Source organism: Acipenser ruthenus, chromosome 1, assembly GCF_902713425.1.
Source record: "Acipenser ruthenus chromosome 1, fAciRut3.2 maternal haplotype, whole genome shotgun sequence".
NCBI classification, from domain to species: Eukaryota; Metazoa; Chordata; class Actinopteri; order Acipenseriformes; family Acipenseridae; genus Acipenser; species Acipenser ruthenus.
In genome coordinates, this window is record NC_081189.1 from 27,128,705 (window position 1) to 27,141,905 (window position 13,201).

A 13,201-nucleotide genomic window follows, 5' to 3' on the forward strand; every position below is an offset into this window, starting at 1 on the left:
TTTCTAGAAGATATTGGACACATCATTTGATGCTCCTTTGGCAAACATCTTTCATGCATTCATAGAGCATGAATAAAAAAAAAACCAAAGACAATGAGCTTGCCTTCATTGCCTTGTGTGCATGGCTCAGGCTTGTCTTGGAATAACACACTATAGGGGGTAAGGGAGCAGTTGTCCCCATGCCAAGTTGCCAACCCAATCTTGGCCCTAAACAGGATTGGAACCCATGAAAAAGACTTGTACATTAACCCAATCTACCACCTAATTCATTATTATTGATTCTTTGTTCATTTTGCAGGATCTGCACACATGCACAGGCCAATCCAATTTAATGTTCCTCACAGTTTAGCTTTTGTGCCGGACCGAAGAGAGCTCTGTGTGGCTGACAGAGAAAATGGTCGAATTCAGTGTTTCATCGCAGAATCTGGAGAATTTGTCAAGGAGATTAAGCACAATGAATTTGGAGGAGAAGTCTTTGCTGTCTCTTATGTACCTGAGCATGGTATGCATGACTCATGCGTATAATCCATTAAATTATTAATAAATGTGATCTTTTAAATTCACTAGGTTTGTTTTTAAAGCTTCATACCTTTTGTTTTAAATGCTTTTTTTTGTTTGTTTCAGGTGGCTTAATGTATACAGTAAATGGAGAGTCAATATATGGTCAGCTAGCTCCTTTACAAGGATTTATGATGAATTACTCAAGTGGTGAAATTTTAGATACCTTTAGCCCAGACTCGCAGGTAAAAATAAGAAATTGCTATTTTAAATACTTTTTAAATGATGGATGTTTACTGGGAAATAGCGTGACATGTATCTATGTGTCATGCATTTATCTGCAGTGTTTTTTTGGTGTCACAGTTTGACTTGTTTGCTCTGCTCTGCATATTCAGCTAGCTGGATAAGGGTGCTATGCCAAAATTCCGTAAACAATGGGTATATGGGTAAAGGTTGTGTGTTGTCATCATAAAAATAAAAATCACAGAAACAGTTTTTCAAGAAGTTGGAAATATACCTCAGATGATATTACCAGCTAAAATGGTTTCTTCAAATAATTAGTTTAACAGGGAAGGATGGGTCCGTCATTTTGTTATCCTATTTGTATATGTATTACTGTATATTCACCTGTATTACTAAGGGGTCGTCCATAATGATCATCAAATACAGAAAGCGTACACAGCATTCTCTTTTTCAAGGGAACTTTTTAGAAACTTTAAAGAAGTATGTCCTGTTTTCTAACCCGATTTTGCAATGAAACTGAGTAATATCGCGGGACAGGCCAAATTTACCTAGATATTTTTCTAGTGTTCAGCAGAAGCTTTTTTGTATGGTACGATGTACTGCGTGAGATTCCAGCAATGTTTTGAAGACCTCGCACTGCCATCTGTACAAATAATGTCTTGCTGTACCATTTGCCATTCCAAATGATTGCCCATGATATACATTGCTATTGCTAAACAATGCTGAAAAGGAAACATGACAAAAAATCTGGTGGCTATAGTACTTTTGCATGATGGCATGTGAATATTTCAAGCTTATATAAAAATTTCATTTTTTTATATATATATATATATATATATATATATATATATATATATATATATATATATATATATATATATAATCTCAAAAACCACACACATTGCACTCCTAATGATGGAAAAGCACACACTTTGTACACTTTCAAAAATTCTTGGATGGCCCCTAAGTAATATCCTTTTTTAGCCGCAGGGTCTGCTTCGAAATACATTCCTAGAAGCTGAATTTCTGAAGTGAATTTGTTGTAGAAAAGACCACTATGTGTGTCCAACTAATTCCTGACCCCTCAACTGTAGTTAGCAAAGGGACATGTTCTAATCAAAACATCAGCAAACCACAAATCACTTCAGAAATTCAGCTTTTAGAAGCAGGTTGAAAAGGGACTGCTCTAACAGTTAGTAAGCATGGTATATAACGATAGAGAACAAACTTAATAGGATATTAAACTAGTACTTTAAAATGTATGTTTATTCCTAGGACTTCCGAATGCCGCATGACATTGTTGTTACCACAGATGGAACCGTTTATGTTGGAGACGCAACCACTGACACAGTATTGAAATTCGTCTCTTCAGAAAGTAAGAGTTTTAGATTTTGCTCCATTTAATTATTTCTCTTGATCTGTTAATCTGAAATGTATTTAACCTTAAATGTGTTAGATGTGAAACCAATTTACAAAAAGTGAGAAATGTGACTAAACCTGTGAAAGGTTCCATATGGAGTAGTACTGTCAAAATTTATTAGAGGCTTGATTTAATACGGCATAAGCCACAGCCAGTGAAAATACAGAATCGATTATAGCAGATATTACCCGAAGATGCGACTTTTGTTTGGGCTAAACTTTATTTTAAAATGATTTGGATACTGTTTGTTACATGCAAGATACTAAATGCTATTAGAGAAAGGAAGAAATTAAAGCAAACTGGAGTAATCCTTCTTCAAAGTGCACATGGTACATTTCTGGGGCATTTGCACCCCTTTTCAGCTATCCGAGGGTTACACTTTTTTTCTTTTTTTTCACATATTATTATTATTATTATTATTATTATTATTATTATTATTATTTCTTAGCAGACACCCTTATCCAGAGTGACTTAAAATTGTTACAAGATATCACATTATACATTATTTCACATTATACAGATATCACATTATTTTTTACATACAATTACCCATTCATACAGTTGGGATTTTACTGGAGCAATCTAGGTAAAGTACCTTGCTCAAGGGTACAGCAGCAGTGTCCCCCACCTGGGATCGAACCCACGACCCTCCGGTCAAGAGTCCAGAGCCCTAACCACTACTCCACACTGCTGCCCCCTGCGTACTAGATTGTTGGTTCTTGTGGGAGAGCGGAAGGGAAGTTATTGATTTGTCCCTACATAGGTATTTAACCAATAGTCTTTTTTTATAAAACCTGTGCATAATACAGTGTGTATAATACATTAGTTCCCAGCACTGCATGCTTTACAGTACCATGCTTATTACCTGATGCTGTAAGTATTGGAGAAAAATCTGTCTTCAGGGAGCAAAAAAGTATTACTTTTACTGTACAGGCTACCACACGCAGCTCCTGTTTACTTGCAGAAAAGAGTGCTGAGAGTTGCAGGAAATCTGGGTTCTAAAAGTATTGATTTAGCCCTACAGATTAATTTAATCCTGTGTAGTCAATTTACTATTTTAGAATGAGTCTGTGTGCATGTATAATACATCATTTTCCAGTACTGTATTTGATTACTACATTATGTACAGTAACCTGCTTTTTTCCTCATACAGTTAGTTATTGAAAAAATCTAATTTTATTCCGCCAGTTTGGGGAAAAAAAACAAAACAAAAAAAAACAGCCTCTGTTGATTTGTAAAATTGATGCCTGTGAGAGACGACAGGCAATTCAGAGTAAATTATTATTATTATTTATTTCTTAGCTGACGCCCTTATCCAGGGCGACTTACAATTGTTACAAGATATCACATTATTTTTACATACAATTACCCATTTATACAGTTGTTTTTTTTACTGGAGCAATCTAGGTAAAGTACCTTGCTCAAGGGTACAGCAGCAGTGTCCCCACCGGGGATTGAACCCACGACCCTCTGGTCAAGAGTCCAGAGCCCTAACCACTACTCCACACTGCTGCCCCCATGTGCCTCATTTGGCATTCTTTTTTATGTTTTGAGAGATGGAGCCTATCTTTCTTTTTTAATGTATGCAAGTTCTGTTTGTGTACTTTTTTGATGAAGAATGAAGCTGCTTTAAAAAAAAAAAATACTTTGCACTTCAAAACAACATTTATTCGATACAGAACAGTTGAAATAATAATATAAGCCAGTTTTGTGTTGCTCTTTTTGCTTTAAATTACAAGCTAACCACATGTATGTACGAGAGGTGCATTTGCATTCCTTTCCTCCCTCCCTGTGAGCTCCATTCTTGCCACTGACAAAGGGTTATGAGCTCAGTGTTTCTTGTGGTGTCAATGCCAATTTAAAACCAAATGTATTCAGGGAATGACAGAAAGGCTTAAAGTCTGCAGGTGCTATCCATTTATTAATTTACCCAATTTGAGATTCAGCATTATATTCTGAAGACACATCAAGTAGGCCTAGATCTCATAGTGATTTACTAAGAGTTTTATAAAATTAGGTTAAGTATATCTGGAATTGTGTTTAAAATTTTGCAGGATCATTTTTAATGTCATTGTGCTGTAGAGGTCATAAATAGGCTGATCTATAATCCTTAATTATTTAGGAAAGACAATGTGATGTATTCTACTGTTGGCAGAAGAAACCTCCCTGACAGTTTATGTAGAAAAACTTGAAGTGGAATTGACAACTCAAGGTGGTGCTAAAAAAAAAAAAAAGGATGGACCTGTCAATCATTTGTTTGTTTGTGTGATTGCACATCTTGTCTTCAGGCTGTTATCCCTCTTATAATAAACTCCTACAAACCGTTACATGTGTGCGGTTTGAAAAGCAGTCTGGGAAATTATGTATTGTAATATGTCAATGATCACTAAAAATCCTCTCTTATACTGACATTTTTATGTAACCTAGTCTTGCATCGCTTGCAGAGATAACTGCTTGCACCTTTCTATTATTTTATTAAAGCAGCTGGCAATATCATTTTCTGTAATGTGTGCAATTTCTCCACAATTCCAGAGCTGTTTTACGGAATGAAAAATGATATAGTACATTCAATACCATATAGCCTATTGTATTACCAATGTAATCACTTCCCAAAGTCTAGTCATTCCATCACCTCCCTCAATTAGGACATTATACTGTACTTTGGGACTCCAGCCACAAGGAAAATAGATGAATGTCAGCAGCACACATCTCCAACAGATGTGGAAAAGAGGAGAGTGTGCTGTGTGAAAAACTCATAAGACTATGTTGCTGCAGGCCCTCCTATCACATGTTTTATGTAACCCGGTCTGATTTTAAGGTGACTTTGTTTTTTTTTTTAAAGGAGATTGTCTGACATGCCCATTCAAATACATGTCATTCTACCCAAAAGTGGGTTTACTCAAATATCCTGAAGCATTGTTAACGTGCATCATTTTGCATACAGCATAGGAGGTTGGTTACAATATGAAACTGTAAATCATAGAACACTCTAAATGATGAGAAATGCCATCTGAGTTCCCTAGGTTAGATATTGTAAATAAAAGTAATTGATGCAATGATTTTGATTTGTTTAAGTGAATTTGTCTAGGGTTGTTAATCATTTTGAGACAAGAATAGCAAATATGAACAATGTCTCCAGAATTCGTGACTAGAGTTTATAGGAAAATGAAGTCATACATAACTATCTAGTTTTATTTTAAGATGTTGCCCATTTTTTTTAATCTTTTAAAAATAAATTTAAAAAAAACACAGTATAGCTTGAGATTAGCTATTGATTTTGTCTTTTAAGACTTATCCTGGTAAATGTATCCTGGGGGCAAACTGAGGGCAAATGTGTTGCTCTAAAACTAATCTGGATAAAACATAAAGATTAAGGTACAAAAAAAATCTTTCTTCTGGGTGCTCTGAAGTTAAATATATTTTTAAATGAAAAGGCCCAACTGTTTTTTTATCTTTTTTTTAATTTAATATATGTGCTCCATATTTATATTTCAGAAGCTGAACATCGCTCAGTAAAAAAGGATGGGATAGAAGTTCACGAAATAGAAGGTATGTTTTTGTTTTATTGTATAAGAACATAAAATGCAGTCAATAACTAATGCTTCTGGGTCCCCAAGTGGATCACCTGGTAAAGGCATGCCTGCATGGTGTGCGGCTTGAGTTATAGTCAGGGGAGCAGCAGTTCGTGTCCTGGCTGTGCGAAGTCATTGGTCTTTGCTGCAGATTCCACATTGAGCATCACATTGGCTATGGGCGATCCTGCAGGTTTAGAGAGGCAAAACAAGCAGGGTCAGTGTACATTGTTCCCCCGAGACAATGTTGATGGGATAGCTTTAGTTTGCACACTGTCTTAAATGTTGATCTCAAGGGTTTGTTTGAGTATTATTTTGGAAACCCGATAAGGATCAGTTAGCCCTTTCTTATGCAGCGGATTGTGGGATACTAGGAGAGTAAAGGTGGTCCTTTTATTTTTTGGGATGTGTTTGGTTCCAAGAACAAATGTAATGCTGAACTTAGACCCTAGTTGTTACCAGCCTTTTGTATTGTTGCATTGGCTTTTATAGTATAGACCAACGTTTCCCAAAGGGGCGGTTGCGACCCAAATATGGGTCTCCGTAAGGGTTCTGATTTTGAAATGGGTGCAAAACGAAAACATGTCTAATCCTACTTACAGCTCAAAGAAACAACAACGAAAAAAAACCTTGCTATTACCATCTTTATATTAACTTTGTTTTTTCTTACATTGGTGACGAGGATGATCCTGTTCATTAAAGATAGGAAACTCCATTCCTATGAGCTAGGATGCAATAAGTAAGAATTACAAGAAGTTATATTTACAATTACATATTAGTACTGCAATAGCACACAGAGGGGGGCTCCCGAGTGGCGCATCCAGTAAAGGGGCTCCGCGTGGAGTGCAGGATGCGCCATATAGCCTGGAAGATCGCAGGTTTGAATCCAGGCTGTGTCACTGCCGACCATGACCGGGGGTTCCTAGGGGGCGGTGCACAATTGACCGAGCACCGCCCGGGTAGGGAGGGATTAGGTCGGCAGTGGAATCCACTGTTCACCGCACACCAGTGACCCCTGTGGCTGATAGGGTGCCTGCGGGTCTGCAGTGGAGCCATTCAGATCTGTGTTGGTCCTCCAGCACTATAGGTCTGGTGGCTTCGTTGTGGATCTGCAGTGCGAAAAATGACGGATTAGCAAGAACACATTTCGGAGGACGCGTGTTTCAGCCTCCCATTTCCCGTGTCACCGGGGGGTTGCAGCGGTGAACCGGGATAATAACAATAATTGGGCATTCCAAATTGGGTAGAAAACCGGGGTAAAAACCATTGGCAATGACTAAATTTAAAAAAAAAAGAATATCACACTCATTTAATTTAACGAAGGTTTTAATGAATCAGAGCAGTAGTAGTGCCCTTTCAGTTTATTAAATGCTTTAAAAATTGGATTAGTTGGTTGCGCAGACCACCGTAAATCCCAAGTAATAAGCAATCTGGGCGATCCAGTGCTTTTACCGGTTTAACAGCATTAGTATTTCAATACAGTAATACAGATATGGTTATTATATATTTAGCCTTCAGGCTGATCATGCAAAAAGCTAAAGCGCCCACAGCTACAGTATATCCTATAACATTCAATATATCGCTCTCTTAAAACTAACACTTAATTTAGCACATACCTTATAGTAATGCATCCAATATTAAAGAGATATAAATTCAAATATATGCTTACCTTCCAGTATATGGAAGTGTAGTGTAAGATATATGAAAAATAAGAACTGTCTTCAAAAGGCAGAGATGTCTGACTTAGACCAATCAGTAATCAGTTTTTCCGAGACCATCAGAGAATGGACCACGTCAGCTTGCAAGATCAAGATCAATGGTATCAAATGGGGTCTTGCTGTGGGCTTATATAGGATTTTCCCTACATTGAATACATCAGGAGTCGCAATTAAATCTGATCATCAATGTGCCTTGACTGTTCTTATCGTTGAGTTAATGATATATTCTAGAAGGATCCGGTCAACTGTTTTTAAAACTAATTGGAGTTACATAACAACCTTCAAAAGTAATTGGATATAACTCCTTTCCAAAATATTGGAACACAATCTCCTGTTCTCTTTTTTAACCCCTCCTTTTTCTAAGACGTGAGGTGAACCAAAGGTCACAGGATCCTTGCTACAATACAATACAATACGATACAAGTTTATGTGTATTAAAAGAGATGCTGTTTTATATATAACATCAACTTTCTGTGTGATGATATTAACCTGGGTCTACAATATACTCCCTCTGAGCAGCATATTTGTCAACTTTTCAAATTAGTTTACTTTCATATACAGGTGTGTTAACAAAGTATTGGACAAAGACTGTAGGGGGTTTATCACAAGCCTTTGAATAAAAACCAGTAAGCAGTGGTCATTTCAGTTATTTCCATTTAAATGTAAGCTATAGTGAACATGTTAAATATAATAGTCGTGTGTTTAACTGTGCCATTCTTGGATTAAGCCTGACCTCTGTTTCAACCCAGATACCCTTTATACTTGCCAAAATTAGTGTTTTAATTAATATGAAACTCCACAGTAAGCGCTTCTCCAAATTCACAGCATGAAGTCATTTTTTGGCTCTCAAACATTATCCCAATTAAAGTCGCTACCTGCCTGATAAGAACTGATACTGTAGACAACTTTTCTAATTTAAATTAAATGCTCGCTTCGGCTGCCAGGTTTTCATTAATTTCTATGATATAATGAAGAGAGTTAATTTTGCTCATTATAGAAAGGCCTTGGATTCAAAACTGCTGACAACCAGTAAATCTCGCTTCGACTGCCAAAAAGAACTGTCCAGGTCTAGCAAGCAGGTAGAGTCAAGGCTATTAATTTAATTATTTTTAGTAAGTCTACTGTGTACTAAAATTATTAAATACAGTTTACACTTTATTGTCTTATATTCAAACCTAACAGTTCCTGTTTTTTATTGCAGTAAAACATTTATATAAATAAAACATTTATATTATTTAGTTTAATTTGATATTGGAATGTCTAAAAGACTTTTTGTTTAGTTGGAAACATAAACTGAACTAATTCTTAAATTGATTAAATTAAATGAACATCATCTCCAAATGTGTTTTAACAGTTTGTTCACAACATTGTCAATGCCAGGCATTTGTTATAATGTAAATATGTTCTTTCAACAGTTTAACTTTAAATGGCATTATAAGATGTATTTCTAATTCAGTTACTTCAGTATAACAGTTGCTCCTAGAAATTGTAATATTATCTTACTCCATCTGTTATGAAGTCTTTTAAGCTTTTAGTGGAAAGTCCAGTTATTTACATATAAATACAGGCTACCATTATTATTGTATAGTCTTGCTTTTTTTCAAATACAACATTCTAATAGCTGTATTTTTTCAGTCTTTTTAGAATATGTACTTTTAACTCAGGGACTCCATTTTAGATCAAGACTTAATACTTATTTCAAATAAGATACATGACTGTTAATCCATTTAAACTATACATTTGTTTAACTCTTACGAAATATAGCAGCAAAATATAGACTAAATTGTTGATTCGAGTATTCTGTTTCCATTACTTTAGAATACTTGCTTTTAGATTAAAGACGGTCTTTAAATTGAGTTTACTTCTTTTATTAAATAAGAGACTTGAGTGTTGGTATGTTCTTGAACTAGTTTAAACTGTATACTGGTTTTCTAAGTCTTTATAGTTTCCCCATTATAAGACTTTTATTCTTCTCTTACTTTAAACATCTACACCAGTAAAATATATATGGTATATATTTGCTTGGACTATGTTCTTCCTTTTTAGCTCAGCACAGCAACTCTGTCCAGAAAGTTGGCTACCTTTTCTCATCAAATTAGAATGTGCTAACAAGGTCTGGCATTTAAGTCAAACAGTTGCCTTCATCTGATAAGAGCCTGCCAAGAGCAGGTCAGCCCGACCTCTCTCTGCAGGCTCCTTCACAGGCTGCACACAAAAGCTACCTACAATATTTTCTACTGGGTATGATCTATTTGAAAAGAGTACATACAGTATTAATATAATTATTGACAAAGAGTATGTCATATTATTTCAATCAATACATGTTAGTTTAAATCATCCAATTCATGTCTAAGAAATCAGCACGTTCCCTACAAGATTTGAACTCTGCACCAGGCTACGCTCGGACTGGTTCTGCGAACACTACGACAGGCCTTTTCATCCAGTGCTTTACATTGCAGGTGTGGGCAACCAGGGTCACCATTTGATACCTGCAAGACACTTGTACACGTTTGGCAGGAACACCCTCCTCACATTCTAGCTTGCCCATGTCACTGGATGACCACTGTCACAACCCACACATTAAATTATTTTCACATCTCGTGGGCCCACATTCAAGTGTGAAAATGACATCCCTTCAGGACTATTACATTCAAATGGGATTCGGCAGTGTCTGACTAAGTGACTCCAGGCAGGGCAGGGTTTGGACCTGGTCGGTGGTGATTCACCTCTGCACTTATCACATCCACACATTAAAAAATGATTGTTTTCAACTGCTCTGCTCAGAGTCAGCTCTGTACCATGAACAATAGTCCTGGTTCTGTAACTTTTTCCCTGACACATTTCATGTTGTTCACAGAGGGTAAATTTAGGAGGCACGCCCTCCATCCAAAATACAGGTGTGGGCAAGAATTCACTATTTTTCATATCCACTTGGCTCCCAACCTTTTTGCTCTTGCACATCATCAGTGGGCAGACTCATTGTAACTGAATCTGGGTCCATTAAAGAACTGCTCACCCTAGCAACTGAGACCTGCCATACAAAAGGTTCTAATGATTTATAGCACAAAAGGGATATGTCAAGACTACCTCCGACAACACCCACACAATTGGTGGTGCAGCGCCCTCTTATAACGTAGCATATCTAGAACTTTCCCTTCTAGTTAAAATGTTCACTCCACACAGAGGATTTATGTGCAGTTGCTTGTAAACAAATTGGTCCATTTTGAAGAGAACACACTGTTCAAAACTGCAAGATAGGATAGGAAAACATGTATGCATCTTAATTGTTTTTTTTTTTTTATGGATTACTTTAGAATCTATGATGCAGGGTATTTGCTTTAAATTGGTTTTGTCTGCTCAGTACGTCTGTTTTACACAGAAAGTCATTGGTTTCTTTGTGCTGAAATTGTTTGTTTGATCATTTGTTTTTGATACCAAGAGAACCTGTTCGTGCTTGAAAAATGTACTAATTTGGTTTGTTCTTTTCTTTTAAGAAACAGAAACCATTATTCAAGCAAAACTAAAACCCCAACCCAAAGCACAAGAATTACCAAATGAAATCCCCCAAGAAGTGAAGAAAAAAAACCTTGTGAAGCCGGCCACTCCGGGAGTTTCACCAGCTATTATCACCACCCTGCTGCTAATTCCTCTTGTTGTTCTAATATCCATTGCTGCTTTCATACGATGGAGAAAAACTAGGATGTATGGAGGTAGTTTACTGTTTCTTTTTAAATTTTAAAATATTTGTGTTTTAAAATAGAAATGTAAGGTGCTTTTTAAAAAGTGTATAAAGAAATTGGAAATTGATGAAGAAGCAATGCAAAGAACTGAATTCTGTTGAAAATATTTTGCTCGGATGTACAACAAGGGATACAGCAAATCTAAAGTAATGGGTTTCTCATAAACAATACAGAGTGTTCAGTAACTGTTTAAGCCTGTGGTTAGGATTGTGAAATGCAAGACAAGGTTGTACTATTGTCCAGTCCTGATTTAAAGGAATGAGTACAAAAGAGAGGTACGAGTATATTCTGGTCCAACATGCACTTGGTTAGTGGTACAGGATTTTTATTTCCAATGTGATAATGATCTCAGACCACTGCAGCACTCTATCAGCACTATTTAGAGAGAAAAGTCAGAGATGGGGAAGTGACATTGATATACTGGCCTCTCCAAAGACCTGATCTTAATCTTAACCTTTGGCAGTATACGAAAGTCTGAGACTCAACCAGATTTCTGAGCTTAGCGAGAGGCATCAGTACTAGTTTGATGTGAAGTGATAATCAGACTCACTAAATGCTTTGCCAGTTTTTTGAAGAGTACTGTAAAAGATAAAAACAGTTTTCAGGCTACAGTTTTCTAATATTGCTGCCATTGATAAAGGTATTCCCTTGAGACTGTATCATATTTGACTTTTTACTACTATTTTCTTTTTCTAGAAGGTACTGAAAAATTGGAATCCAGTTCATCTGGGGGAATCTTAGGAAAACTTAGAGGTAAGTGGGATAGACTAATAAATACCATTAGAAAATGATGTACACATTAACATTGCTTCCGTGATCAAGATGACAGTTAAAAAAAGCAGCATTTTCACAGGGACACGCAACACCTGTTAGTAAATGGCTTCAGATACCCTTCAAATCCTGCTGCATTATTTTTATACACTAGATTATTTAAACGAATGAGCTGTGTGTAGGATTTCATTACTGATGCCACACTGATGTCGTTAGAAGATGTTTTGTATATCAATATAGGCTGTGAAGCAAAGGTTGACAGAAACAGAGTATATAACCAAAAAAGCAACCTTTTGCAGATTGTTACTGGGCAAATCAATATGAACTAATGTCCATTCTGCCATGCACAGGGAAAGGCAGCGGTGGCCTTAATCTAGGGAACTTCTTCGCAAGTCACAAAGGCTACAGCAGGAAAGGATTCGACAGGCTGAGCACAGAAGGAAGTGATCACGAGAAGGATGATGAAGAAGCCACAGACTCAGAAACAGAAGAGTACTCTGCCCCTCAGCCTCCAGTCTCCTCATCTTCCTGAAACTGAATTGCAACACCGAAACTCTGAACAACGCCGACTTCCCTATTGCTCATGTGTTCAGGATGTGTATTTAATAGTAACTGTAACTGCATTGGCTGCCAATAATTTATTTGTTTGCGTAAAATTCCACTTCTGACTGTCATTCTGTTCAGTTTTGTCATATAAATGGTACCAGATTCAAAATGCTGGTAGTGCAAAGGTGAATCATCAGAAATCTTTTTAGTTTTTTGTTTGTAGTGTTTTATTTTTACTACTTTTTTGCAATAGCTTCTTCCAGCATTAACCAGCCAAACAACATGTTTCTGTTTTCATTTGTGGGACTTGTGGTTGAGAGAATTCTTATCTGTACATTTGTGCCTTTTCAATTAAGTATTTAGCCTTCAGCAGTACGGAAAAACAACGTGTGCCACATAAAAAGACAGAGCTGCTGAGTTTTGTCTTCTATTTTTTCCATGTTATCTCATTAATCGAAAGGAAAAGGGTAATAAAATGTATTCTGTATTTAAAATTGTATTTACTAAATTTCCTATTTGATGTAGTGCTGAGATGGGTCTGATATTTATTGTCAAATACTGAGGTTATACTATCAGAACACTATTTTCAGTAACAATGTAATTTGTGTAATAAAGTGTCTGTAAAGCATAGATTTATGTACTGTCTTGTGTTCTGAATCATTCAGTATTCCATTCCTAAAAAAAAATGTAAAG

The 13,201-nt window shown here is 36.4% G+C and overlaps 1 protein-coding gene across 4 annotated transcripts in view; it reads left to right on the top strand.

Annotated features, from left to right (window-relative positions):
• LOC117409376 (peptidyl-glycine alpha-amidating monooxygenase B) overlaps window positions 1–13,138 on the top strand; it is a 96,592-nt gene extending 83,454 nt beyond the window's left edge. For 3 of the 4 annotated variants that reach the window (XM_059022860.1, XM_059022877.1, XM_059022869.1), the window contains 7 exons: window positions 299–502; window positions 625–743; window positions 2,017–2,116; window positions 5,657–5,710; window positions 10,946–11,161; window positions 11,888–11,944; window positions 12,313–13,138. In XM_059022860.1, coding sequence (XP_058878843.1) covers window positions 299–502; window positions 625–743; window positions 2,017–2,116; window positions 5,657–5,710; window positions 10,946–11,161; window positions 11,888–11,944; window positions 12,313–12,494 — 932 coding nt within the window. In that variant the 3' untranslated portion in view covers window positions 12,495–13,138. The remainder of the gene's footprint in view (window positions 1–298; window positions 503–624; window positions 744–2,016; window positions 2,117–5,656; window positions 5,711–10,945; window positions 11,162–11,887; window positions 11,945–12,312) is intronic. The other variant, XM_059022873.1, reaches the window with a different exon arrangement.
• Window positions 13,139–13,201: the final 63 nt, after the last annotated feature.